The following is a 25,274-nucleotide window of genomic DNA, read 5'->3' as shown; positions in this document are numbered from 1 at the left end:
GTGTCAACATGAGACAGACGTTTCGTTCACGTCCCAACAAACAGACAATCGAGTGGCGGGCGGTCAGCGCTCTGAGTACCTGATTCACTGAAGGCTTTGTTACTAAAACGTAACATATCAGCACCAAACATTTCAGAATCAACGCCCTGCAGCAGAACAAACCGGAGGCCCTTCACTGGATGGAACAGTTGGGAGTATGAGCGTGAGGGATTAACAAACACTGTCTCTCTGTAATACAGTCAAACCAGTTACCCAAAGCGACTCACAGTGAACTAAGTACAGGACCGTCTTCCTGGAGCAGCTCAGGATTATGTACCTTGCTCATGGGTACAATGGTCGCAGCCTGGTGTTGAACTCCCGACCTTCTAGTGTTTTGTTTGGAAGGCGTACCACTAGACCACACTAATCCTTGAGCATTAACCCCTTTGGTCCGTTTTTACTGCCGGACTCATGTGCGACCTGAAGAATCAGGTCACGAGAACTCTGAAAACCATTCGAACCAATCAGAGGAAGCGTGTCGTTCATAGATCATTTCATTGGTTTAAAACACTTTTTCTTTTTCTGTTTTGTTGCCAGTTTGCTACCATTGAATTTGATGAATTTACTGTTTTTCAGACCACGAAAGTTAGCTAGCTAGCGCACTCGGCTCCCTGAGAGACTAGTTTGAGAGCGGTCGGCAGCTGCGTGGTCTCTTAGTGGCGTGATGCACTCAGCGTATAGATCTGTTTGGCTAATGTTCTGTAATCAGTAGCATGAAAGCACGCAGGAATTAGCAAGTTAGCTAGCCAGCTGCTAAATGTACCCTATCCACACACTCTCGTCACCGATATGACTTTTGTTTACAGTTTCTGGACGGTTTGAGTTTTGCCTTTGTGAACGAAAACGCACGAGTTAGAAAATGAAAACAAAGAATCATCTCATTGGTTGGATTCAGGAACCTGATAGTTAATAAAAAACTAATAGTTGTTGATACATTTTGCTGAGAACCTAAAAGTGGCACAAAAGGAAAGATCAGAGGATCATCAGAGACATTAGGAATATAGGCAACATATGCAATAGTTAGATATTTGTATATGGACCACAGTGGAGGACTGACCGACAACCATTGTCATCCATAAACATCACTTGATATTATATGTGCATGTTGATACTTCAGAGGTGTAGCTTCAGTGTGTAACCGAGTCATTCGATCTCATGTCACCTGTGTTCTGTAAACTGCATTTTTAATGACCTTGTGCAACAAGAGTCCAACAAAAACACAGAATTTCTAGTCAAATGCTGGATGGCAAATGTCCAACATCACTAAATTAAGCTAAAGATGTCCTGAAGGTACGTCTTCCTGTTTGAAGATGCCTTCGTGCTCCAACTACTTTACAGCTTTCATTGAAATAAAAAGGATTCCTGGTCCACAAAAGGCTTTTCTGAAACCACTGAATCCCAGAGTGGAGAGGGAAAGGTTATTTCACAGGAAAGATGTTTGCTCGCTGGAGCTGATCGAGCTGCGATAACCTTTTATTTTCTCTCAATACGACCGTTCAGGCGTTCCCTCCACTCCATATTCAGCCTGCTGGTCCAAAGAATCTGACACTTAGACCTTTTCCTATTTTCTATCTTGGTGGCGAAGAAAGAGTAATTTAAAAAGTTAAGTACACATTTCTAGTCTGTTCACCTTCTGACCTTTTCCGAGGTGTGAGCTGCGCCTCCTCAAACTACAGCTGGTTTCAACACATCCAGCCGGACAGGTGAGCTCAGGTCCAGCAGCCACAACACAGATGTAAAACACCAACGTGCTTCAGACTGAAAGGAAAGTTAAAGATGTTTGTTTTTCTTTACTGTACAAAGTCAAAGGTTCTCTCATTTACAGCCAGTGTTACGTGACTCGGGGGGATTTGACTTGGATCTGCATGAAACTCTCCTGGTTAAAGGATCAAAAGATTAAGACGATACAAAATATGTGGTTCTCTGAGAAAAGCTACATCTGAACTTTAAGTCAAAAGGTGCATTTTGGCGAGAAACATCACAAAACATTGGAAGAGTTTGTTACGTGCAGCGCTAACAGCTAAAGGTGGAAGCTAAAGAGAACAACCTTTAAAATGTTACATCATTCTTGGATTCATTTGGAAATGATGGCACCATCTTCTGAGCTGTAACAATAAACCGTTAATTACATTTCGAGGGAAACTTATTTCCTCCTGTCGCAGTTTTAAACACGTGGTTCAGTAACAGATCGAGCTCACATGAATATGTTTGTTATCTAAACTAAAATAAATCAGCGTTGGGTGAAAGTCCCGGGAATTACTTGAGCCATCCGTCCCCCCGAAGACTTTTTACGAGACCGGCCGAGGCTCATGGGTAATGTAGAAGCAGTTGAATCTGCAGCTCAGTTTTAAAAAGCACATTAAGCTTGATGGAGTTTACTGCAGGGCCGCTGCATCACATCGCTTTAGTTTTACCTAATAAAGTGCTTGGGTTGTCTTTTTCTTCTCAGGCTGTAACCCTGTTTGCTAACTTCCACGCTGGGATCAATAAAATCAATCAACATGTCTGTACACACAGCAGATAGAAGATTTGCCACTTTGGATTAATGAAGTTGGCAAAGGTGACGCGTCTGCAGCTGCTGACAGACTGTCGATCACAGTTATGTCTTAATTATAATGAGTTTGGCCAGACCTCGTGCTGTCAGTCCGACCCTTTGAACTCGGTCACTCACACGTTGGTTTGGGACGTTCTGCTGAGTCAGCTGGACATTTATTACACTAACAAATGAGCGACAGCGTCGTTTATTGTGGCCTCGATCGTGTTTAATCCTATAAATGGGCTAATTGAGTGCTTTAGTTCAACCAGCGTCTCACACAGATTGATTCAGGTGTCAAAGAAACTACTCAGGTGAAAGACACTGAAGGGAACTTCAACATTCTCACATTCATATTCAACACAGATATCACAACGTCATAAGAACCTGGAATTAAAAACCACTTTGTGAAGAGATAAAAGGTCCAACTCTGTTGCCTCAATATAACAACCTGCGACGTCTCTTCTGCAAACTAAAACTGATGGATGATGGATGATTTGACGCTATAATCTGTAACTATCACGTGTTAGGTTCCTGCAGAGCAACTTTAAAGAAGTGTTTCACTGCTGGAGAGATTTTGTATTTTTGAAACGGTTGTTATATGAAAAGTAATGCTGCGTATTCTCTTCGGCTCAAAAGGTAGAAAACCTACAACAACCAGAATGCACCTGGGCTCGTGGCTCACGTATGGAGCATTCAGGGACATCAGGGAAAACATGATGAGATTTTTGGTTTGTTTTGCATTTCTTAAAGAAAGTGGAGATGTCTAGAATAAAGTATTTTAGTATTGGGGTCGTGAATAGGAAATAATTAAAGGAGGAACCTTTTGAATTTGAATTTTGAACTGTGTATAAATGGTAAAATGTAATTAATAGCGCAAATACTGAAAGTTCGACCATATTCTCGACATGCCTGTCCCAAATACTCTTCCGTTTTATAAGTAGCACAAAAGTAGTACAAATAGTACAAAAGGTAAAAGTACAAAGTGCAGTTTGAAGAACAGCCGAGAGCTCAATGAGCTCTGTGTGCACACAACATGGAGGGAAGCAAACAATTGGTCATTTGCATAAACTATCCACATTTTAATGATGTAACGCTGGTTCAATACAACAACGATTCACATTTATTGAAGTGGTGTTAGTGTCTGCAGAGGAAGACGTGTGTCTGTAAAGCTACTTCACGCTCCACTGTGCTCACAGCTACCTGTCTGCTGCTGAGCAGCTACACAGCAGCAGACAGCTTCTTTAAATCAGAAAGGGTTTCCTGCTGCGTCTGAACACGCTGCTAATGAGAGCAGCGAGGAAAGAAAACATTAGAACAGACCATAAAACCAAACAGCTGAACGATCTGAGGGGAAGTTCAGCTTGCAGAAGTCATGTGGTCCAAAGTTAGTGTGAACATATTGATTCTATGGCTGGTTTCATCAGACTCCACAAACGTCCCTGAAGCCACAGTCAACCATCTGTTGACAATGTAAATAGTGATTTGCATGAATGACCTTCATGTGTAAACATCAGCACATGACCTCTGGGCAGCGTCCGCGGTTTGATTCTGTACAAAGACCTTTGTTACGTCTCCAAACATTCTGTCTTCACAAATAAAGAAAAATCCAAATATTGTTGATGAAATAAAAGAATATTGCTACGAAATGTCAGCCGATCAGGAAGAAGCCTGAGAACCGTTTCTCAACCACTAAGAAATAAAACAAACAAAAAGAAGAAACACATAATTGCCTCCTTAGTAATAGTGAAGAAAAGCCTTTCAAACATAATAAAATGTCTCTTTGATAATAAGTATGTGTATGCAGCGGGGTTCCATACAAATAAATCAATAAACAGAATAACAAAATGAAGCCTGCGGGTGTCATCGTGAGGCAGGAACATTAAAACGTGAGGCAGGAAGTGGAAGATGTTCTTTAACATTGACTCCAGCTGCTGTCAGATGTTTTAAATCAGTTCTAAAGTTAAGACAGAGAAGTGTGAAAGGTGGTAAAGAGATCAGAGACAACAGCTGATGTGAAGAACCTGCAGTCAGCTGAGAGGGAATCATCATATCTCACAATCTGTAACTATGAAATGTAGTTTCTGCATCAAAACAACGTTTTTAGAAGCTGTTTTCAGCGGACAAGTAACTCAAAGTTATTACATCACATTACAGTTCATTTAGCTGACGCTTTTGTCCAAAGCGACAACAGCAAGAACAGCAAGAATCTTGTAAGTACAATATCTTCAAATACAATCGTATCAGTGAACTCTGTCTTCAACCTTTTACTGTCTTTATTACTTTTAAGTTAATCTTTTAAAGGTTTGCATTCAAAATGTTCGGCCGACTTTGTGTATTGACCGTTGCTTTAACGTTCATTCATTTCAGAAAGCATTTTAAAATGTGTGTGATACAGTTAATGTTTCTTATCTTTTACCCACATGTTGAGGTTTGTTCCTGAATCTTCTAATTCCCTGTTTGGTTTTACGTTCTAATCAGATTGCAGCTTCTTTATCAATCCTTTCAGTTTGTTTTAACCTGAATTTGAGGTTTTTTCAGGGGTTGTGTCAGAAGATAATGAAGTTCAACCCTCTCCCACATCCAGCTCCTTGCCTCTTCATACTGAACTCACCTCGCTTCCACCAGGTGACGTTTCAGACACTTAAACTCTCTTCTGCGAGTTCAGTTATACCAATTCCTTCAGACGCTGTTTTGAGAAATTGCCACATTACCTTTTTGCGAGAGGTCGGATAACAGATTGGTTTCATCGCTGCAGTTTTCAAAAACCTGAGGGTCAAAGTTCAGTGATTGGAGGTTTCTCCTGCTCACGGAACAAAGTGATGTGAGAGACTATTTGTGTTTCCATCCAGCAGTTATTTGCATCTTCAAGTTGCGCGTAAAGAAACCTGAATGGAGCCTTGAAGATGAAGGTGTAAAAGGTGAAGGTGTAAAAGAGCAATAGAAATAATAGATTTAGGGACTTAGAGGTTGACTGGCGCTCGTTTAATTACGTCATGTTGTTGCACCTTCTTCTTCTGCAGTTGTGTTTTGTTGGTCTGACTGCAGAATTGAAACCAACTCCTAATAATCTCATAACAGTCGTGGACAGAAACAAGCTTTCATTTGCATTTTCTTTTGCTAAACTTTCTCCTAAATTCGGTGCAATACACGTGCAAAACCTAAAAACTGTTGTGTGACGATGACCTTTGACCTGTAGTTTATATATGATCAACATCACATGCAAGAAACAAGACTTAAATAAAATGATGTCATTACATGCTTTAATAAAGTTGAATAAAATGAAAACAGTAGTGGACGAGAGTTCTGCATGTTTAATATAATAATACAGAAAACAGCTATACAGTGCACACACACACACACACACTCAGATTCTCTCACACACACACACACACACACACACACACACACACACACACACACACACACACACAGAGCCAGAGAGCACATGATGACTACAGCACACATTGCATTAACGAACACGGTGCTCAGAGGACCTAAAGAGTTTCACTGTCGGCCATGTTGGCTCCACCCTTCAGCCCATTGGCCGTTGCTATAGATACAGTTTCTGTTGCCCTTGTCACCATGGAGATATTATGGTTCTTTATTCACAGTCAGAACTGACAGTAACGTGTCTTTATACGACTTCTGACCATTTAAAGGAATATTCTGATACTCTCCGCGGCCTCGCTGCTGTGCTCGCGTCCACAGTCTCTACAAAGATGGTGGAGAGCACAACGTTACGCTAGCCTACATCGGTTAAAAGTACAACAAGACGACCCATGTTGTTAAAAGTAGAAATATTCACTGCTGCTCTGTGGGTTCAAAGCTCTGGCCACGCCCCCATCCGTGATGTCACAGCAGGTACAGGTACGCTCAGTTTGACATTTAATTAAAGGCTGAATCCAAACGTCCACCTTCCTGAACATTATTTCTGGCCTGGATGATTCAAGTAACGTATTTAATATAGTAATTGTGACTAGATACGGCCGTCGCCTCTTTCACTCCTCTGAAAGCTGCTCAGTTCTGTGGAGCCCAAAGATCAGCTGCTCTGTCTCATTCTCAGGAGGGAAGGGAAATAACTCTGGATTCAGCATTTTATAACTTTTAAGACCTAATTATTTAAGCGTCTTTGTGTATCTAGTAGCACTATATACGTTAAATGTATTATTATTATTAAATAAGGACCATTTAAGTTTTCATACGGACAAGTTCACCTTATAAAACCTATATTTCCCAATGTTAGTCTATTGAAAAAAAGGTCTTCTTGGGCCCGATAGCACAACACGACGGCCCGGAAGATGTAATTCCACGGTTGGGCCACTACGGAAATTGGCTTCACAGTCTTCCTTGGGGCTTGATTTGCACCCCGACTGCAGAAAGTTGGCTTAAGGCTCCCTGTGGACTGGATGAGTTGTAGGTTTGGACGGCACTCGCAGACTTCTCGGGAACATGCCTGCAAAGTCCACCAAGTCTGCAAAGTGCTGTGAAGTCCGGACATTTGGATTCAGGCAAACATTTGGTCTTGTACATGTTATGAGACGGGAGTCAGAGGAACAAACACGTCTCTTAAAGTGACAGTGAAATAGCAGTTACAGCATCTTTAGCTGTAATGTGGTCAGGAAATAGTTGCATCAGGGATTTAAATGCTTCAGATTTGATTGAATCGTGTTTGACATCTTCACCTTGTAGTTAGAGGAGGATAACCCCTACCCCACTGTGTTGTTCTGTTAGCTACTATAACGGCCCAAATCACACTTGATGGATAAATACCCCCAACGTTTAGGACGAGTCATTAGAAGTATTGTTGTCAGAGATGTAAAAGTACTCTGGGATTAGCATTTAGGAAATTACTTGTTGTTGTGAATTATCATCTTCTAGTAATCACCTTTTCAACAAGGACGCACGATGAAGTTTACTGAGACACTTTCCGAGCGTTTGGCCAAAACAAACATATTTGTTATACAGTGCTAGCCCGCTAACAGCCACAGCTAGCACTGCACATTGGCCTTCAGCACGTGGAATGCAAAAAACTCCCAGCTGTCAAATTCATGCAAATGAAACAAGAAAAAATGTCATATTTCACAATCTGAACACTTCTATGGTGGTTGAGCTCCTTTTGGTCACATGCTTCTAAACACATTATTTCTTCCATGTAACTTAACGGTCATGAAGCCCAGTGCACTTTGTTTTTCATTTTCGACATCAGTTTGCAACATTAAAGTGAATTTGCGTGCTCACATCTTTTGGTTGACTTTCTCTGAAAGTGGCTTTCCGCTGGAACACAGGTTTACGATTGCACAGCGGAAAAAGACCCAGTTTTATCCCATACTTCCATCCTCGGGAACAAAACATCCCCAACCAATCGAATAACAACAAGATTAAGAGTCTACAGCCATGTGGGGAGGCTACGTATGTCATATTCCCACTGCGTGGTATGGCACGGCTCTACTAGCTAGACTCGCTTTTCCCATTAACAAAGGTCGTGGATCGTACCTAGATCTTTTTTTGGTACCACCTCAGTTCCAAGCAAGCTGAACCAATACTAGAAGTTGGAGTTTAAACACTGCAGACCACTGATAGTACGCAAAGCCGCAATTTCTAAATAGCTAAGCTACCGTCAAAAGCGGCAGCAATTTTTTATTCACCAAATCCAGATTTTAGAAAATGGCAGCCAACAGAACGATGCCATACAACTGTGGAAGTGCAGACATGCCTCTTTTGGTTGTCGTTGAAAGGAGTCGGCGAGTCACGTGTCACGTGGTTACATTGAAGATTCTTTTACGTGGCGTCGCTATGCCAATCAGCGGAGAATCCCACTTGAACTCAGGCGGCGCTATCAGCAGTGGAAGGAGAAAAGGACCTGGAACCAGGAGTGAGTGGAGCGGAGCCGGATCGTGCAGTCGAAACATGGCATTAGGCACAGCAGTGCTTTGAGCTAAATGCTAATGTTAGCAGGCTAATATGTTCACAATAGTTAAGCTAGCATGCTGATGTTTAGCAGATATAATGTTTACCATGTTCAACATCTTAGTTTAGCGTGTTAGCATGCTAGCAATCACTACCACTACCATGGATGTATTATATTAATTAACTGGATACTGACCCAAAGATGGCGCCTATTCAATCCAATGAGAACTGCTCGCCTGGTGCATACGCCTAAACATTTTCCTAGCTTCAGTGTTTACTTCCTGGTTATGCGGCACCCTGAATATGCACAGTAGTGTTTTGGCCGCTGGCCCCCAGAGTGCCCACTCAGCCAGCCGACTTTACTTCATTGTCACATCTACTTTTTTAAATCGCTTTTTCTTGGAAGCGAAAGTTATACAAATGTAAAACCTCATTGATCCAAAATGTGTAAAAGGAAGAGGCATAATGGTCCTTGTTTGCAGTTTGAGGTGTCCTGACCTCTTTTACGATGGTGTCCTATGGAGAAAAAACTTGTTGGGCCGCAGTATAATGTAGACATAATACATTATTATAATACATCCATGACCACTACGCACAAAGTACTGCTGAGGTCGATGGGAATCTCATGAGCTTTGCAGGCAGTTGGTGCGAAACAAAAAGTTAATACATGTCAAGGTATTTCACTCGAAATAAAGCAACCTCTTGGTGGCGCGAGGGGAAAAGTCACACGATACCCAAAGTCAATACAATACTTCCTCTGGGAACCATGAATGTTTGTAGCCACATGGCAATCCATCCGTCACATACTGAGGCGTGGCCAGGAGCACAACATGTTGAATCATTTGAACCCAGAACAGAGAATAAAGCAGAAATCACTTCACACTCCTCACATATTATTATAAGAGGCGTTCAACATCACACCTGTCGCTGTGCTCGGCTTCGTCTTCTTAACAGCTCCATGTCTCATTCCTCCAGATCATAGATATCCTGCATAAGCTATGAACAGCCACTGGACGCTCTTTCGTTCCCATCTGTCTAGTCTTTATTTTTATTCAAATTTTTACATTTTCTCTTAGTTATTTCACAGACATTGTTCCTCTGAGCATCTAATAACATCATAAAACACTATCACCACAGTGAATGGACCATGAAGCTGCTAAGAAGCTGTTTTCTGATGAATGTCGTCACTTTGAATGCGCTGTTTTTCATGGTCGGTTGTAAACATAAGGTCTAGTGGCCCTTTGGGGGCCACTGAGGGGCCGCTGAATCAGCTGCTGTGTTTCAACAGTCTGAACCCTCGTCGTCACCGCACCACCTGTTGCCATGGTGATCTGCCACAGTCTGATACAGTGGTGAGTTCGCCGTGGAGCGTCATCAGGCGTTTTCAGGCAGTTCGTCATCGTCCTCCTTCTCCTCCGCCGGCCCCGCCCCTGCAACGGTTACCGCAGCAACAGGTCAGCTCATTGAGAGGCTGTTTTGGAAACTGTGCATATATGTGCATACTGCATATATGCATATATATGTATGTATATATATATATATATATATATATATATATATATATATATGTGCATATATGTGCATACTGCATATATGCACATCTATATATATATATATATGTGCATACTGCATATATGCACATATATATATATATATATATATATAGTGCATACTGCAGTATATATATATATATATATATATATATATATATATATATATAGTGCATACTGCATATATGCACATATATATATATATATATATATATAGTGCATACTGCATATATGCACATCTATATATATATATATATATAGTGCATACTGCAGTATATATATATATATATATATATATATAGTGCATACTGCATATATGCACATATATATATATATATATAGTGCATACTGCATATATGCACATATATATATATATATATATATATATAGTGCATACTGCATATATGCACATATATATATATATATATATATATATATATATATATATATATATATATATATATAGTGCATACTGCATATATGCACATATATATATATATATATATATATATATATAGTGCATATATGCACATATATATATATATATAGTGCATACTGCATATATGCACATATATATATATATAGTGCATACTGCAGTATACTGACCATAATCATTGGTTATTGTCATAAAAACACACACTTGTAATGATTAGGAAGTAAATGATTGCATTTTTAATTAAATATTGGCTTTAATTAAAATAGTTATTGGCATTAGTCATTTTAATTATGTATTATAATTCATAATTCTCTCTTAGCCGAGCAGAACTGTGCTGCCTCCAGCTGCTAACTGCTAACTGCTAACTGCTAAATGCTAACTGCTAACTGCTAACTGCTAACCGCTAACTGCTAACCTGCTAACCTTAACTAGCAGTTTTGAATACAGCCACAGTTTAGGAAATGCTTGCGTATGACTTCACGTTCGTACCGTTCCAGGTCAGGTGCACAGGGGACTCGTGCGTCTCATCATCAGGAGGGGCGCCCTCTGAGTTCTGTGATTGGTCAGAGGTTTGTGACTGGGTGACACTGTGAATGGGGGAGGCATGTGATTGGATGTCTGAGTTGACATTAGACTCCACTTCCTCTTTTTCTTCTTGCTCCTTATTGGCCAGCTCTGCGCACAACACAGCAACATTTATTTTAAGGAACATTACAGTTACATTAAAAATGACAGGACAAAGTGTGTGAAGCTGAAACAAAGTATATGTTTCAAAACGTTTCTAAACAAATGTACATAACTTGGACTAAAGATAGGAGTTTATCAGAAGCACTCTAATCGTGGAATTACCTTAAATATTTATTAAATATGATTGACAGTTTAGAAATATAAATCATTATGTTTTTGAATGTTATTGTTATAATTAGGAGTTGTTTTAACCGATGTTGATTTATGTGTTATTTTTGTTTTGTTTTTATGATTTCCTGCCTGATGTAATCTCGCCATCACCGAGGGTCGACCCCTCGTTGTATCCCTGAGAAGTAAATAAAGGATTTATTAATGATGCCATGCTGGCAGCTCTGTGAGGTTGTACTTAGGCACAGCAGTTCTTTAAGTGAATAGATAAAGAGAGAGATAAGATATTCTGATGTTTGGCAGGTTTAATGTCCAACATGTTCTTAGTTTAACAAGCTAACGTGCTAATTTGCACTAAACACAAAGTGCAGCTGAGGCTGATTTTTGGTATTTGGTTTTACGTGATTGATGGAATGAAACGAAGAGTTAAGGGATGACTAAAGTCATTACAGAGGATCCTTTGAAAACCTGGATTATCTGTAGTTGATGTCACAGCAATCCATCAAACAGTTAAGATATTTCACTCAACCAATAATATCAACCTCATGGTGGCGCTAGAGGAAAAGGTCAGCAGCAGGATTCATCACACTAAGTTTCATACTAATCCATCCAATAGATATTTTGTCTGGAACAAAGTGGTGACTCGACAAACGTTTGTAAAAGTTTCATGGTGAAAACTCAGCCAAATGTTTCATCTGTAATCGTCTTGCACTGTTTATCACTCCACTGAAGTCGGGAAGTCACCTTCTGTCAACACTAATTAGACGAAAGACTGCCAGAGATCAAAGCAGGCGCCCAGGTGAGAGCGAGGTTCTGTATGTAGATGGCTTGTATCCTTGTGATGAAACAGAGCCAACAAACCATTTTAAAACCCGGCGTCTGAACCAGGAAGTACAGACAATTAATTAATTTAAGTTGAGAAACAAAGATGTGATTTATGTCATCTTCATACGTGTGTGTGTGTGTGTGTGTGTACCGTGCACAGACAGCTCTTTCCATCTGTCCTTGTTGCTGCCGATGACGTTGGACAGGTGGAGCTTCATGGCCGGCAGGTCGATGGCTGTCAGGGAAAAGTCCATCTGTCCGTCATCGCTGCTCCCATGGCGACCACTGCTGTGTCTCTGCACCGACTCCACGGTAACCGAACCGCTTCCTGTTAGACTGAAACAGAGCAGAGTTATGGACCAATGGGGAACCGGGAAAGTGCTCCGTAATCTGTCCAATCGTAAGAGACGTTGGCCTCATCTGGAGTGGGAACATCTCACAAGTGATCTGTAGTTACAGATTCTGCATGTTCACAATCGGAATCAGAAATACTTTATTGATTGGATTTCGTCACAATTGCTCCATTTTATAATAAAATAAAATAAAATAAAATATTTCTATTAACATTGAAGTCAAATTAAAAATGTGCACATTGTCCTAGAATATACTGTGTAACAACAATAAACATTTACTAATATATATATTACAATGTATACAGCAGTGTAATAATATTAATAATGAAATTAAGGCTGAAATGTTCACGTGTTTCCTGTAAAAACAGTAAACTAGGGACGGACTTTCTGTAGATATTGATGTGTTTATATTTCTCCCGACAACAGTCACCTACGCCAACAGAGTTTACCATGAAGAAGACGTGTGGAGTGAGGGATCGCAGGCTCATCCCCGCCATGAGTCGTCAACAATGTTTTTATATTATTAAGAATTCCTACGAAACTACATTACACATTGTTGGGTCACATACTGACGTATATGTGACGACCAGCGCAATACAAATGGAATAAAAAAACATCTACATGTGAACTTTAACCTACACATATCTTAATCCGTTCCACACGGAGAGGTGTGCAGATTTGACTATTTGAGGAAAAAGGATTACTGGTGCCACATTGGGTTATCTGGGGACAGTTTCGTGTCCATCCAAGCCTGAGCAGTGGAAGCAGTTCCAGCTCAGAAGCCTTTTTAAACCCATCCTCACGTCTGTTACACTTCGGAGAAAGACTTTCCCTGGCAGCACCAGAGCTGTGATAACTTTGATCTTGTAGTCGTACCTAGCCATCCTGTTCCCAGTCTCTCTGGCCTTCCTGTCCTCTTCTATCAGAGGTCCGATCACTTTCTCCGTCGTGTCGATCAGAACACTGAAAGTCGGCTCCACGATGAAGTCGATGAAACCTGCAACCAGAGAGACAGGATGTAGAGGAGAGGGAAGGTGGGAGGATGGAGGAATAGAAAGTCAGTTAATAATCAGACCCTCAAAGTGCAGTTCTTCAAAGCACCAGCAGGTGTCTCTGTTGAGCCAGAGCTACTGTGCTGACCTGCTGTCAGGAGTCGATGGTCTCTGGGACTCGTTAACGGTCCCGAAAGCCTATTGGTCGATGGTGCTTCTTACCTATCTGTGATTGGGCGATCATGGTGGCTTTGCGGTCACAGAGAGGAGAAAAGGGAAGGCCGAGCTCCACCTCTTTGTCTCCCTGGAAGAGACACAGTCACCAAGGCAACGTGAACATGGAGGGATTTTTAGTACTCAGATCAGCTGTGTTGTATTTACATACGCGATGAACACAGAATAACAAACAGCAAGAGGGGAAGAAACAAAGGCCCTATAAGAGTCTGACATGTAGCAGACGTACATCACTAACACTGTTCCCAAAGACTCAAAGCGACACCTTCACAAGTCTTCGTTTGTGCAACCAATAGTGCAAAGCCTTAAAACTATTACACATATATTGAAATCATTGAAAGGAAAATAAGCAAATCATCACATTTGAGAAGCTGGAATCAGCTGTTTGCCATTTTTGCTCGGAAAATGACGGATTATCTAATTACTTTTCTATCAATCGACTAATCGGTGAACTGAATCATCCTGCCAAACGACTAAACTGGTAGTTTAATTCAAACAAAACTAGTAACTGTCGCTTAAATGTTGGGCAGTAAAAAGTGAAATATTATCCCTGAAGTGTCGCAGAGTAGAAGTAGAAAATGAAAACAAAATACTGGAGTAAAGCACCTCAATGTGTACTTTAGTACAGCACTTAGTAAAGTGTCACCTGTCTGAAGAACTCCTCCATCAGGCTGTGGGTCCAGCGGTAGTGCAGCGGCCAGGCTTTGGCCGGATGACTGATGTCTGCAGCGTGAAGCATCAGAGACAGAACCTTCACTTTGTCCAGACTGCAGACACGAGACGGAACGTTTACTTCAAAACACAATCAATAGTAAACTGTAACTGATGTACGCACAGCAAGGAGAGCAACACTTCTCATGAGTGTAACACAATGTCAAATCACACTTTATTCATCCCAAGGGAAATTAGATTACTCAAAAATATAAAGAAATACATATAAAGTGATACAAACAACCAGGCAGGTAGAATACAAATAAATCAGTAAAATGAGAAAAATAAAATAGGAAAACAAATTCCAACAACATAAAAGCAATATTAAAAATAAAAAGTGTATAAGAAGTAAGACTAACACCAGTGAATACATTTAGTCAAATAAGTAATATTTCACATGATATTGAGAGTAATAATGGCAAAGGTAATAAAGGTAGTATTGCACATGATTTGGATATTAGTGTCTGAGATCAACACCTTCTCATTAAACCCTAAAACTTGTTTCAGTGAATGTGATTGTGTCCGGACGTCAGCTGACGCTGTTGTGTTGTGATCATAGTGTGCAGAATCCAGCTGCTGCAACACAAGCACAAGCAGCATGTGGACGGCTGCTGACAGCATCTTCCCCGCAACCTCATCCAAGCGTGAGCTGAGGAGCGTGACAGCTGCCCCCCCCCCCCCACACACACACACACCTCCACCTCCTCTCCAGCAGGGCTGACGAGCAGAGAGCTGCCCAGACAGGACGCAGGGAGCAGTCTGCTGCAGCAGCCTGCAGGAGCGTATGCTGCACATTTCACCAGACTCCCACTGATGATCTCCATCAGATGGAGCAGACGCACTCCGTCTGCCGGAGCGCACCATCCCGTCTTTGTGAAGCGATTATAATATTGCTTTTTATATATCATATAATCATGTACCTCCAATGTTAGAAATATTATAAAAATATACATATCTTCTCGTCATTAATCCAAATGATTCCTATTTATTTTGTCTAATAATGGGAAGTTTTATAATGTGGAAAGAATAACTACACACACACACACACACACACACACACAAACGTCCACCCTCACACAAATTATAAACACATATTTACTATTAATAACTATTTATTAATACTTTTAACTTTTACCTTTGTACGATTGTAATTGAACCTGCGCCTTTTGTTTTTATTACTGCTTTTTATAAATGTTATATATTATATATATATATATTATATATATAGTAAGAAATAATACTTGTTATATGTTTTAAATCATAAATCTTCATTAATCTCGTGATAACCAGTAACCTGCACTATTATGTCGTAGCTAAAACCAAACCCAGATACGTGACTGTTGTCAGAGGTCAGAGGTCAGAGGTCAGAGGTCACTGACCTGAGCGTCTGTGTCACGGCGTTCTTCATGGTCTTGATCTGCTGGAAGTGACAGGACATGTCTGTGGACATCACCATCTCGATCACCAGAGCCCTCAGCTCCCTGCAGGAGAAAGTCCAATTACAGTAATCTGTGATTAACTCTGTGTGTGTGTGTGTGTGTGTGTGTGTGTGTGTGTGTGTGTGTGTGTGTGTGTGTGTGTGTGTACGTGTGTGTGTGTGTGTGTGTGTGTGTGTACGTGTGTGTGTGTGTGTGTGTGTGTGTGTGTGTGTGTGTGTGTGTACGTGTGTGTGTGTGTGTGTGTGTGTGTGTGTGTGTGTGTGTGCGTGTGTGCGTGTGTGTGTGTGTATGTGCACCTCCAGTCGTCCTTGTTCAGGTTGACCAGGATGTTCATGTCCTCCTCTGCCATCAGTCTGTAGGCGGCGCTGACGTGATGGTTCTCCAGCACCGACCTGTCGTTGTACAGGATGGCCACCTCCGACCTGACACACACACACACACACACACATACACACACACACACACACACACACACACACACACGCGCGGACGTCATGTATAGATTCAGACGTTCACGGTCAGTCTGATGTTTGATCTCCGTGATGATCCGTCGAACACTTTCACATTGAAATATCTCAACAACTATCTGATGGTTACCATGACATTCAGTACAGATCTCAGGCTGAACATTAAACTAGAGATGCAATAATTAGTCGCCTATTCAGTAATTGATCGACATTAAAATAATCTTCAACTATTTTGATAATGGTTAAAGACATTTTTCTTTAAATTCTGTTTTGAGCCTCAAATGTGGAGATTTCCTGTTTTACATATTAAAGTGAATATCTTTAGGTATACGAGTGACACAACAAGACATTTAAAGACACTTTGGACTTTGGGAAACTGCGATGGACATTTTTATAGATGAAACGATGAATCTAGAAGATGACCGTGAGACTCTGTTACCTGGCGTGGATGTGGAAGTTGTTGGTGGTTCCTGTGTGTTCGAAGTCGTGAATCGCTGCAGCAAAAACCATCGCAAGAATCTCCAGCTCGCTGAGCCAGTGCTGCACACACACACACACACACAGATAGTGAGACACCGTCGAGTGACAAAGTGATGTCAGTGTGTGTGTGTGTGTGTGTGTGTGCGTGTGTGTGTGTGTGTGTGTGTGTGTGTGTGTGTGTGTGTGTGTGTGTGTACCATCAGTCCAGTGTGTAGCATCAGGAAGTGTGCGGTCTGAGTGACATCAGCAGCGTGGATCAGGTTGTGGTAGGGGTTCTTGTGTTTGCTGTATCCATTCTCCAGAGCTTCAACAAACTGCACCAGAGACTGAACCGGGATCTGAACACACAACCACAGGGAGTACAGGGAGTACACGGAGAACCGGGAGTACAGGAAGTACAGGGAGTACAGGAAGTACAGGGAGCAAAGGGAGCACAGGGAGAACAGGGAGTACAGGAAATACAGGGAGTACAGGGAGTACAGAGAGTACACGGAGAACCAGGAGTACAGGAAGTACAGGGAGTACAGGGAGTACAGGGAGTACACGGAGAACCCGGAGTACAGGGAGTACAGGAAGTACAGGGAGTACAGTGAGTACAGGAAGTACAGGAAGTACAGGGAGTACAGGGAGTACACGGAGAACCGGGAGAACAGGAAGTACAGGGAGTACAGGAAGTACAGGGAGAACAGGAAGTACATGGAGAAACGGGAGTACAGGGAGAACCGGGAGTACAGGAAGTACAGGGAGCAAAGGGAGCACAAGGAGTACAGGGAGAACCGGGAGTACAGGAAGTACAGAGAGCAAAGGGAGTACACGTAGAAGCGGGAGTACAGGAAGTACAGGAAGTACAGGGAGAACAGGAAGTACAGGGAGTACAGGAAGTACAGGGAGAACAGGAAGTACAGTGAGAAGAGGGAGCACACTCAGTTGTCTTTGATATAATTATATTTTAAATATAGAAAAGATAACATCAGAAAGATTTCTGATCCCCCCCCCCACCACCAGGTATTAACATATGGAGCTGTGTGTACCCTGAACCTGTTGATGAGGTCATAGCGGGTCAGCAGGTCGTAGACCAGGAACTTGAGGGCGTGGTCTCCGGTGGCCTCTTGGAAGGAGAAAACATCAAACGACCAGTGATCCACTTCCTGGAAAACAACCAGTAAGATTCATGAGAGACATGAATCACATCTAATATGGGACAATACAGACGTAGTACTGTCTGCTCATCGTTCAGAGTTACTGTGGACGGATTACTGATGAGGTTTGGGGCCCTGGATCAATCAAAGTCTATCAGACGACTACAAGGGGACACAAAAATAAAAAAACAAGAACAATTAAATAAAAAATGACACAAAAAAGGTCACAAACAGCTGCAAAATGATCAAAAAGAGAAGCTCAACAACCAAAAAGAGACACAAAGCGACCAAAAAACTATCACAGAATAAAAATAAACACAAAGCGACCAATAAGAGACTCAAAATGAAGAACAGACGCAGAACGAGCACAACAGATATGTCTTTGAATCTGTATCTCATGTAGCAGAGGGCGTCTCGGGCGACATCGTCTCATGATGCGTCCCTGAGTGTAACGCTGTGTTTCTGCCAGTAGAGGGCGGTGTGATTATAATGTTTGCTCACATTGGGAGGAGAAGAAACAGCATATCAAATTAAATTAAGGATTATAATTATTCATTAGGTCATAATCACATTTTAAATTGAAGCGATTATAGGATTTAATTAGTGTTGTTTTCCAAAAGTACTCTTGTTTTACATGATTATAGAAGCATGAATGAGAAATGGCTGAAGAAACATTATTGTTTAATTGAATTGTTTTTCTGAGTTTGTACAGGAAACTCACGTCTTCACACACGAACACCTGAAACTACAGTTGTCTTTCTTTCATTTCCTTCAACTGCTCCTCCATTCCTCCTCTGTCTCCTTCTTAACCCGCCGACTTACCTTCTCTACCTCCTATGCTCCTATTTTCCCTACCTACTATGTTCCCTCCCTACCTCCTATGTTCCCTCCATACCTCCTATGTTCCCTACCTCCTATGTTTCCTACCTCCTATGTTTCCTCCATACCTCATATGTTTCCTCCCTACCTCCTATGTTCCCTCAATACCTCCTATGTTACCTCCCTAACTCCTATGTTCCCTCCCTACCTCCTATGTTCCCTACCTCCTATGTTCCCTCCCTACCTCCTATGTTCCCTACCTCCTATGTTTCCTCCATACCTCCTATGTTCCCTCCCTACCTCCTATGTTCCCTACCTCCTATGTTCCCTCCCTACCTCCTATGTTCCCTACCTCCTATGTTTCCTCCATACCTCCTATGTTCCCTCCCTACCTCCTATGTTCCCTACCTCCTATGTTCCCTCCCTACCTCCTATGTTCCCTCCCTCTCCTATGTTCCCTCCCTCTCCTATGTTCCCTCCCTACCTCCTATGTTCCCTCCATACCTCATATGTTCCCTCCCTACCTCCTATGTTCCCTCCCTCTCCTATGTTCCCTCCCTACCTCCTATGTTCCCTCCATACCTCATATGTTCCCTCCCTACCTCCTATGTTCCCTCCCTAGCTCCTATGTTCCCTCCCTACCTCCTATGTTCCCTCCCTACCTCCTATGTTCCCTCCCTACCTCCTTGTCCTTACATACTCCCTACTTTACTTCCTCATCTCTACCTTTTCTTAACCTCCTTCCTTTCGGTCTCTTCCTTCTCTGCCTCCTCATTATGTCTCATTCTTTCCTTCTCCATTGTATTTCTCTTTTCTACCTTTCCCTCCTTACCCCCTACTTTACTTTCTCACCTCCTATGATCCTTAAAAACCTCCGCCCCACCTCCCCGTCGTCTCCATCTCACCTGTTCCTTCTATACTTCCTACTTTCCACCTCTTAATTTTCTTCCTCTAACTCTTCCTTTTCTACTTTACTTTCTCCTTCCAGCTCTTTGTTTCCTCTTCTGCTTCCTTCTTTCTTTCAAACATTTCTTCATCCACCTCCTCACTTTCCTTTCCTACCTCCTTATTCCTTTTTCTATTAACCCCAACTTCCTCTTTACTTTTCTTTCTTTATCTCCTCCCTTTCCTTTCCAAGTGCTCAGCTCTTTCCTTAAAGTCTTTGGTCATTCTTTATTGTATATGCCTACTAATATAAATATATATATATGCATATTTATATATGTATATATACATATATAAATATGTATATATATATATATATATATATATATATATATATACATATATAAATATGTATATATATATATATATATATATATATATATATATATATATATAATATATATATATATATATATATATATATATATTTATATAATGGTGCCACTTCCTGCAGATGGGCCTGCAGTAACAAACCAGCTTTTACCTTCAGAGCTGTCAAAGCCGTGGGAGTGTAGGTCAGACCGGCCATGTTGGACGTCCGTCTGTACATCCTATGTCACACACACACACACACGCACACACACACACACACACACACACACACACACACACACACACACACACACACACACACACACACACACACACACACACACACGTGTAGATAGATGATTAATAATGCACAGATCTCACACTTAGAAACAGTCAGCTGCATACGAGCGCTCCTCGTGCAGACCTCCTCCACAGTATGTGACCAGGATGGGTTGTGCGTCGCCATGGAAACGGAGTGTTAAACACATAGCGAGCGCCGCCTCGGTGCAGCAGATATATTTTCCTTAATTTCATGCGTCATTAAGCTGCAGCAGATGAACTGACAGCTCTGTCACTGCGAGTCGTTTGCTCTCTAATGATATTGGACTTCATAGTTTCCCTGTGTGATCTCCATCTCCCGCTCCTCGGCACGCTAACATCGTTACTTTGTGTTCGCCGTCCTAATCACATCGGCCGGATGCTTCCTGATGTTTATTTGGAAGAAGTCGATGATTGTTTTCTGTTTTGTCTCCAGGTGCTTTCACATTTCTGCAGGAGACAGAAATAACTCAAAGTGTTGCTGCTTTGTGTGAGACGATCATCTGACGGGACTTGCAGTTAGACATAATGCATTACAGGGCGGGGGCTTTACAGACTGCATGGCAGATGACCCCCTGACACAAACCCCACATTAAAGGGGAAAAATTAAACAATAAAGACAATCCACGTGACAAAAATGATAACGTGCTCATATATGAAGACGATGGATGCAGGAGGATAATAACAACGTGTGCGTCACCTTTAACAGACGCCAGAGCAGAGACGCAGGGACTGACTTTGGTTTTAGTTTACAGGTTTGGGAGCTTTCTTTCTTTTATTATCTTCAAGCTGCAGCTCGATCAACAAGAGGATTACTTTGGGACTAAAGTTAGCAAGGAGTCCTCTGTTATATTGAATTTATCTGTGATTGTTGAACATTTGATTCCAAAACCAAGTCGAAGCTGGAGCAGGGATTTTACTCCCATTCAGCCAGAATCTGTGCAGCTGCCATGTTGAATGTTATGAGGCGATTAGTTGGGCGTGACCTGTAATCATCCTCGTACATGTGGGTCAGAAGAGGCTGCAGCTCATTGTACAACTCAACCAAACGTCAAGTTTTGAAACACTCAACAACTTCTTTAGGTTCACGCAACAGAACTACTTGCTTTCGTAAAAGATCAACAGCCAGTTTCTTGCTCTGTATTCTTCCTCACTTCACTTCAGCCTTTGTTCCTTCTAGATATGATGAAAGCTGCTGCTGCAGCTTCTGACCCACATCTATCCAGCTGATTACCACTGAAGATGCAGATTTAATCTCTGATAACATTAGAACCGGCTGTGTGCACACTATTGTCTCAGACCTGCTGCAGCATTAAGATTTCCCTTCACTGGATCTGAGGAGCCCAAACCAGAATAATCAATATTCTCCTGGCCAGAGAGTCTCCCAGCAGAAACATTGAGAACAGAAAGATATAGATTTCATCTTCGCAGAGATGTGCGTGAAGTTTTGTGGAGGTTGAATGTGTGAGCTGCTTGTTGCTCACACAGATGGCTGTTCCAGACGGCTTTGTGGGTCTCCTTTAGGTCAGACTCAGAGACAAGTGTGAAATGATTCATGTTTATGAGCTGTAGGAGGCCGCGCTGCTTTCCTCGATATACGTTGTGCTTGATTTCTCTAAATCTCTAACAGAGAGGTCTAACGTTTCTCGTCAATTTCACCTCCATACATTGGATACAAAAGTGGATGATGCTGTTTTTTGCTAAATCTACCGAGATGTGTTTTGATGAGTTTCTGTGGGTTGGTCCCACCCCCCCTTCACACACACACACACAGTTCTCACACTCAGAGGCTTTGCATGCACATCATTTATTTTAATTTTTTTTACCTTTCCACAAATATCCCAGCCTGCACTGCGTGGACGATGCTCCTGAATCTGGGCTTCTCCTCAGGACGTCGCTTGGCCACACCCATCTTCCTGGTGAAGGTACACGCCAGCCAATCACGTACCTCGCTGGGCACCGACTCCGCCTGGAAGTCGCTGAGCTCGTCCTCGGTGTCCAGAAGACGCCTGCAGAACAGAAAGAAGACACCTGTCAGTCACAGCTGGGACAACCAGAGACGCTCATCCATCAGCGTGTCCGTCCTACTTGGTCTCATCAGTGTACACGGTGTCCAACATGGCGGCAGCGAGCTCCAGGTTCCTGCGCAGCTCCTGCAGGTCCACGACTCCCCGGTCCATCTGCTCCAGGACCCCCTTCAGCCTGACAACACACACACACACAGACACACACACACACACACACACACACACACACACAGGTCACTTCTGGGAAAATAGGTCAGAGGACAGAATACCAGACACAGTAACTACGTACATTCTTGTGCTTGTACTTTACTTGAGTATTTCTATATTGTACTTTGACAGCTTTAGTTTCTTTACAGATTCTAATTAATCATACAAAATATAATCAACAACTAATATATCATGTATTTTTATAGGTTAAGATAAAACTTTATTGATACTTTGGCAAAAAATCACAAGCTTCCCAGAAGTATAATAGTTTTAAATAAGCTCCTCTTTCACCAGCTGCAACATTAAAGTGATGAATTAATGCATCAATATATATATATATTATAATTCAATGAAATAATATACATTATTCTTAAATGGGTCGTTTTGTAGAATGCGCACTTTTACTTTCTTTACTTTTAAAGTATATTTTGATGTTAATACTTTTGTACTTTTACTTGTAAGTAGTTGTTTTACTTGAGTATTTCTACACGGTGGTATTTCTTCTACCTCTGGAAGTGAATTCTAGTCTTCAGAAAAGCTTTTATGAAACTATGAAACTAAGAGATGAGAGCAGAGAGGTGGAAGGAGGTTAAACAGCGATACAATAAAACATTTAAAAGCCAGATATGAGGAAGGTTTGTTGTTGAATTCATTTGGTAGCTCTCTTAAAAGTTTGCAGCAAATGTGAAATGATCCGGTAGAAAGTTCCAGGACTTTTACAGAAAAGGTTTTCTCAGCAAAAGACGTTTTGCAGAATTGAAGCTTGAAGCTGCTCTGGTGGATCTGCAGCTCTGATTACAGGCTGAGGAGCCTTTAAACATTCAAACACAAGCTTTATATAATGAAAATCAATAACGTTTTCAAAAAATATTCTTGTGTTTACTTAGAAACTCCATCCATCCATCGTCTACCTCTTATCCGGGTCGGGTCGCGGGGGCAGCAGCTCCAGTAAGGAACCCCAATCTTCCCTTCTCCGGGCCACATCCTCCAGCTCCGACTGGGGGATCCCGAGGCGTTCCCAGTGAGGAGATATAATCTCTCCACCAAGTCCTGGGTCTTCCCCGGGGTCTCCTCCCAGCTGGACGTGCCTGGAACACCTCCCTAGGGAGGCGCCCAGGCGGCTCCTTACTAGATGCTCCCTTCTCTTTTACTTAAAAACTCTAATGAGTTCAATGCAGACTGCTTGACCTTTGACCAGGAAGCCAAACCCCTAAACATGATATCTTCACATAAGTTAAACTGACTTTCACCGTTCAAACTGCATTTGAAGCGTCCTTCTCTATTCGTTCTTTAGCTATTTGAACAAACTAACCAGTTGCTCACCAGACAATAACAGATGATTAAGAGTTGGACTCCTGTCTCACACCTGACTGCAGAGCGTACCCTCCAGCAGCTCGTGCTCATATCACACTGATCCCCATTCAGTGAGGAGACTTGTTATTGTTCCTTACTCATTGTCTGCAGCAGTAGCACAACAAGTCACTATGTAAAATTCACTTCATGCTGCTTTCAGCTTCATCAGGCTGCAGATATCTCTTCCCAAAGTGGACCGGCAGGAAATCATTGTTTCCCAGCTGTTATCTCCTCGGCCGTGTCACGCTGAGCTGTCTGAGCTCAGTGTTGCCAGATTTCAGTCAGACAATCACAGCTCTGAACTCGCCCACACAAAACTATTTTTACCTGCCCACATCCTGGCAACACTGTCTGAGCCGAGAGCGGCAGGTACACAGGTAACAACTGTACTAAACAATAGTAACGTTGTATTCCTGGAAACTCAACAAGCTGAGATGAGTGGACACAATATAAAAGATTAAAGTAACACGAGACATAACTTCTTTTTCCTGTTCTCATTGTTGTAAAAACATGTCATTAAACCAGTTAAACTATATGTTGCAGGAGCTTGCTGGTAGTTTAACTACATTCATATCTGCACAGTGAATGAATTATTACTTTTTTGGCATTTTTTACATATTTCTGTATATTAAAACGAGAAAAATCTTTGGACCATCAAAGGGAAATTAACGTTTTTATAAATGTATTTTATCGTTGCTTCTCTAATATAATTACACCCCTTTGACCAGTGTTCAGTTTGATCATACTGTCTGAACAGGTGCAAAACTGTTTTAGTTGATAATATTGTACAATATATATATTATTATCGCTCAAACATTCTGAAGTATTTTCTTTAATGTGGTTTAAACAAGCTTTACTTTTTAAATAGACTCAAATGAGTGCTATATATTATTTAGTTATATTTTTGTATGTGCATTGTCAGTTTTATTTTTACTCTTTTTTCTAAGTAGCTTTAGTCCAAACTAGATTTCTCTCTTTTATACTTTTATCAGTGTGACGTGACTTTCAAAGTAGTTTCCCCCAAAACATCCACCGTACTGTCCTGCGACTTATAGACATATAGACGTATAGAGGTGTAAACGTGTTGACAAATAGACGTATAGAGGTGTAGACGTGTAGACATATAGACGTATAGACATATAGACGTATAGACGTATAGACGTATAGAGGTATAGACGTGTTGACAAATAGACGTATAGAGGTGTAGACGTATAGAGGTGTAGACGTGTAGACATATAGACGTATAGACGTATAGACGTATAGAGGTATAGATTTATAGACGTGTAGACGTATAGATGTATAGAGGTATAGACGTATAGACGTGTAGAGG

The 25,274-nt window shown here is 41.5% G+C and overlaps 1 protein-coding gene across 1 annotated transcript; it reads right to left on the bottom strand.

The window, feature by feature from the left end:
* Positions 1-5,813: 5,813 nt before the first annotated feature.
* On the bottom strand, positions 5,814-23,553 carry LOC115004740 (calcium/calmodulin-dependent 3',5'-cyclic nucleotide phosphodiesterase 1A-like). Its single transcript, XM_029426410.1, has 15 exons — positions 23,503-23,553; positions 22,446-22,559; positions 22,184-22,366; positions 20,212-20,278; positions 17,856-17,972; positions 17,022-17,162; positions 16,784-16,884; positions 16,174-16,299; positions 15,818-15,919; positions 14,374-14,494; positions 13,716-13,797; positions 13,378-13,498; positions 12,300-12,484; positions 10,958-11,143; positions 5,814-9,912 (listed from the first exon to the last, which is right to left on the bottom strand). Exons 2-15 carry the CDS (start codon positions 22,535-22,537, stop codon positions 9,857-9,859), a joined length of 1,680 nt encoding a protein of 559 aa, XP_029282270.1. The 5' UTR covers positions 22,538-22,559; positions 23,503-23,553; the 3' UTR covers positions 5,814-9,856.
* Between the last annotated feature and the right edge of the window lie 1,721 nt (positions 23,554-25,274).

This window comes from Cottoperca gobio, unplaced genomic scaffold (genome assembly GCF_900634415.1).
Source record: "Cottoperca gobio unplaced genomic scaffold, fCotGob3.1 fCotGob3_174arrow_ctg1, whole genome shotgun sequence".
In the NCBI taxonomy this organism is placed as follows: Eukaryota; Metazoa; Chordata; class Actinopteri; order Perciformes; family Bovichtidae; genus Cottoperca; species Cottoperca gobio.
Note: the sequence above shows the minus strand (reverse complement) of the source record. Positions and strands in the feature narration are given on the sequence as shown.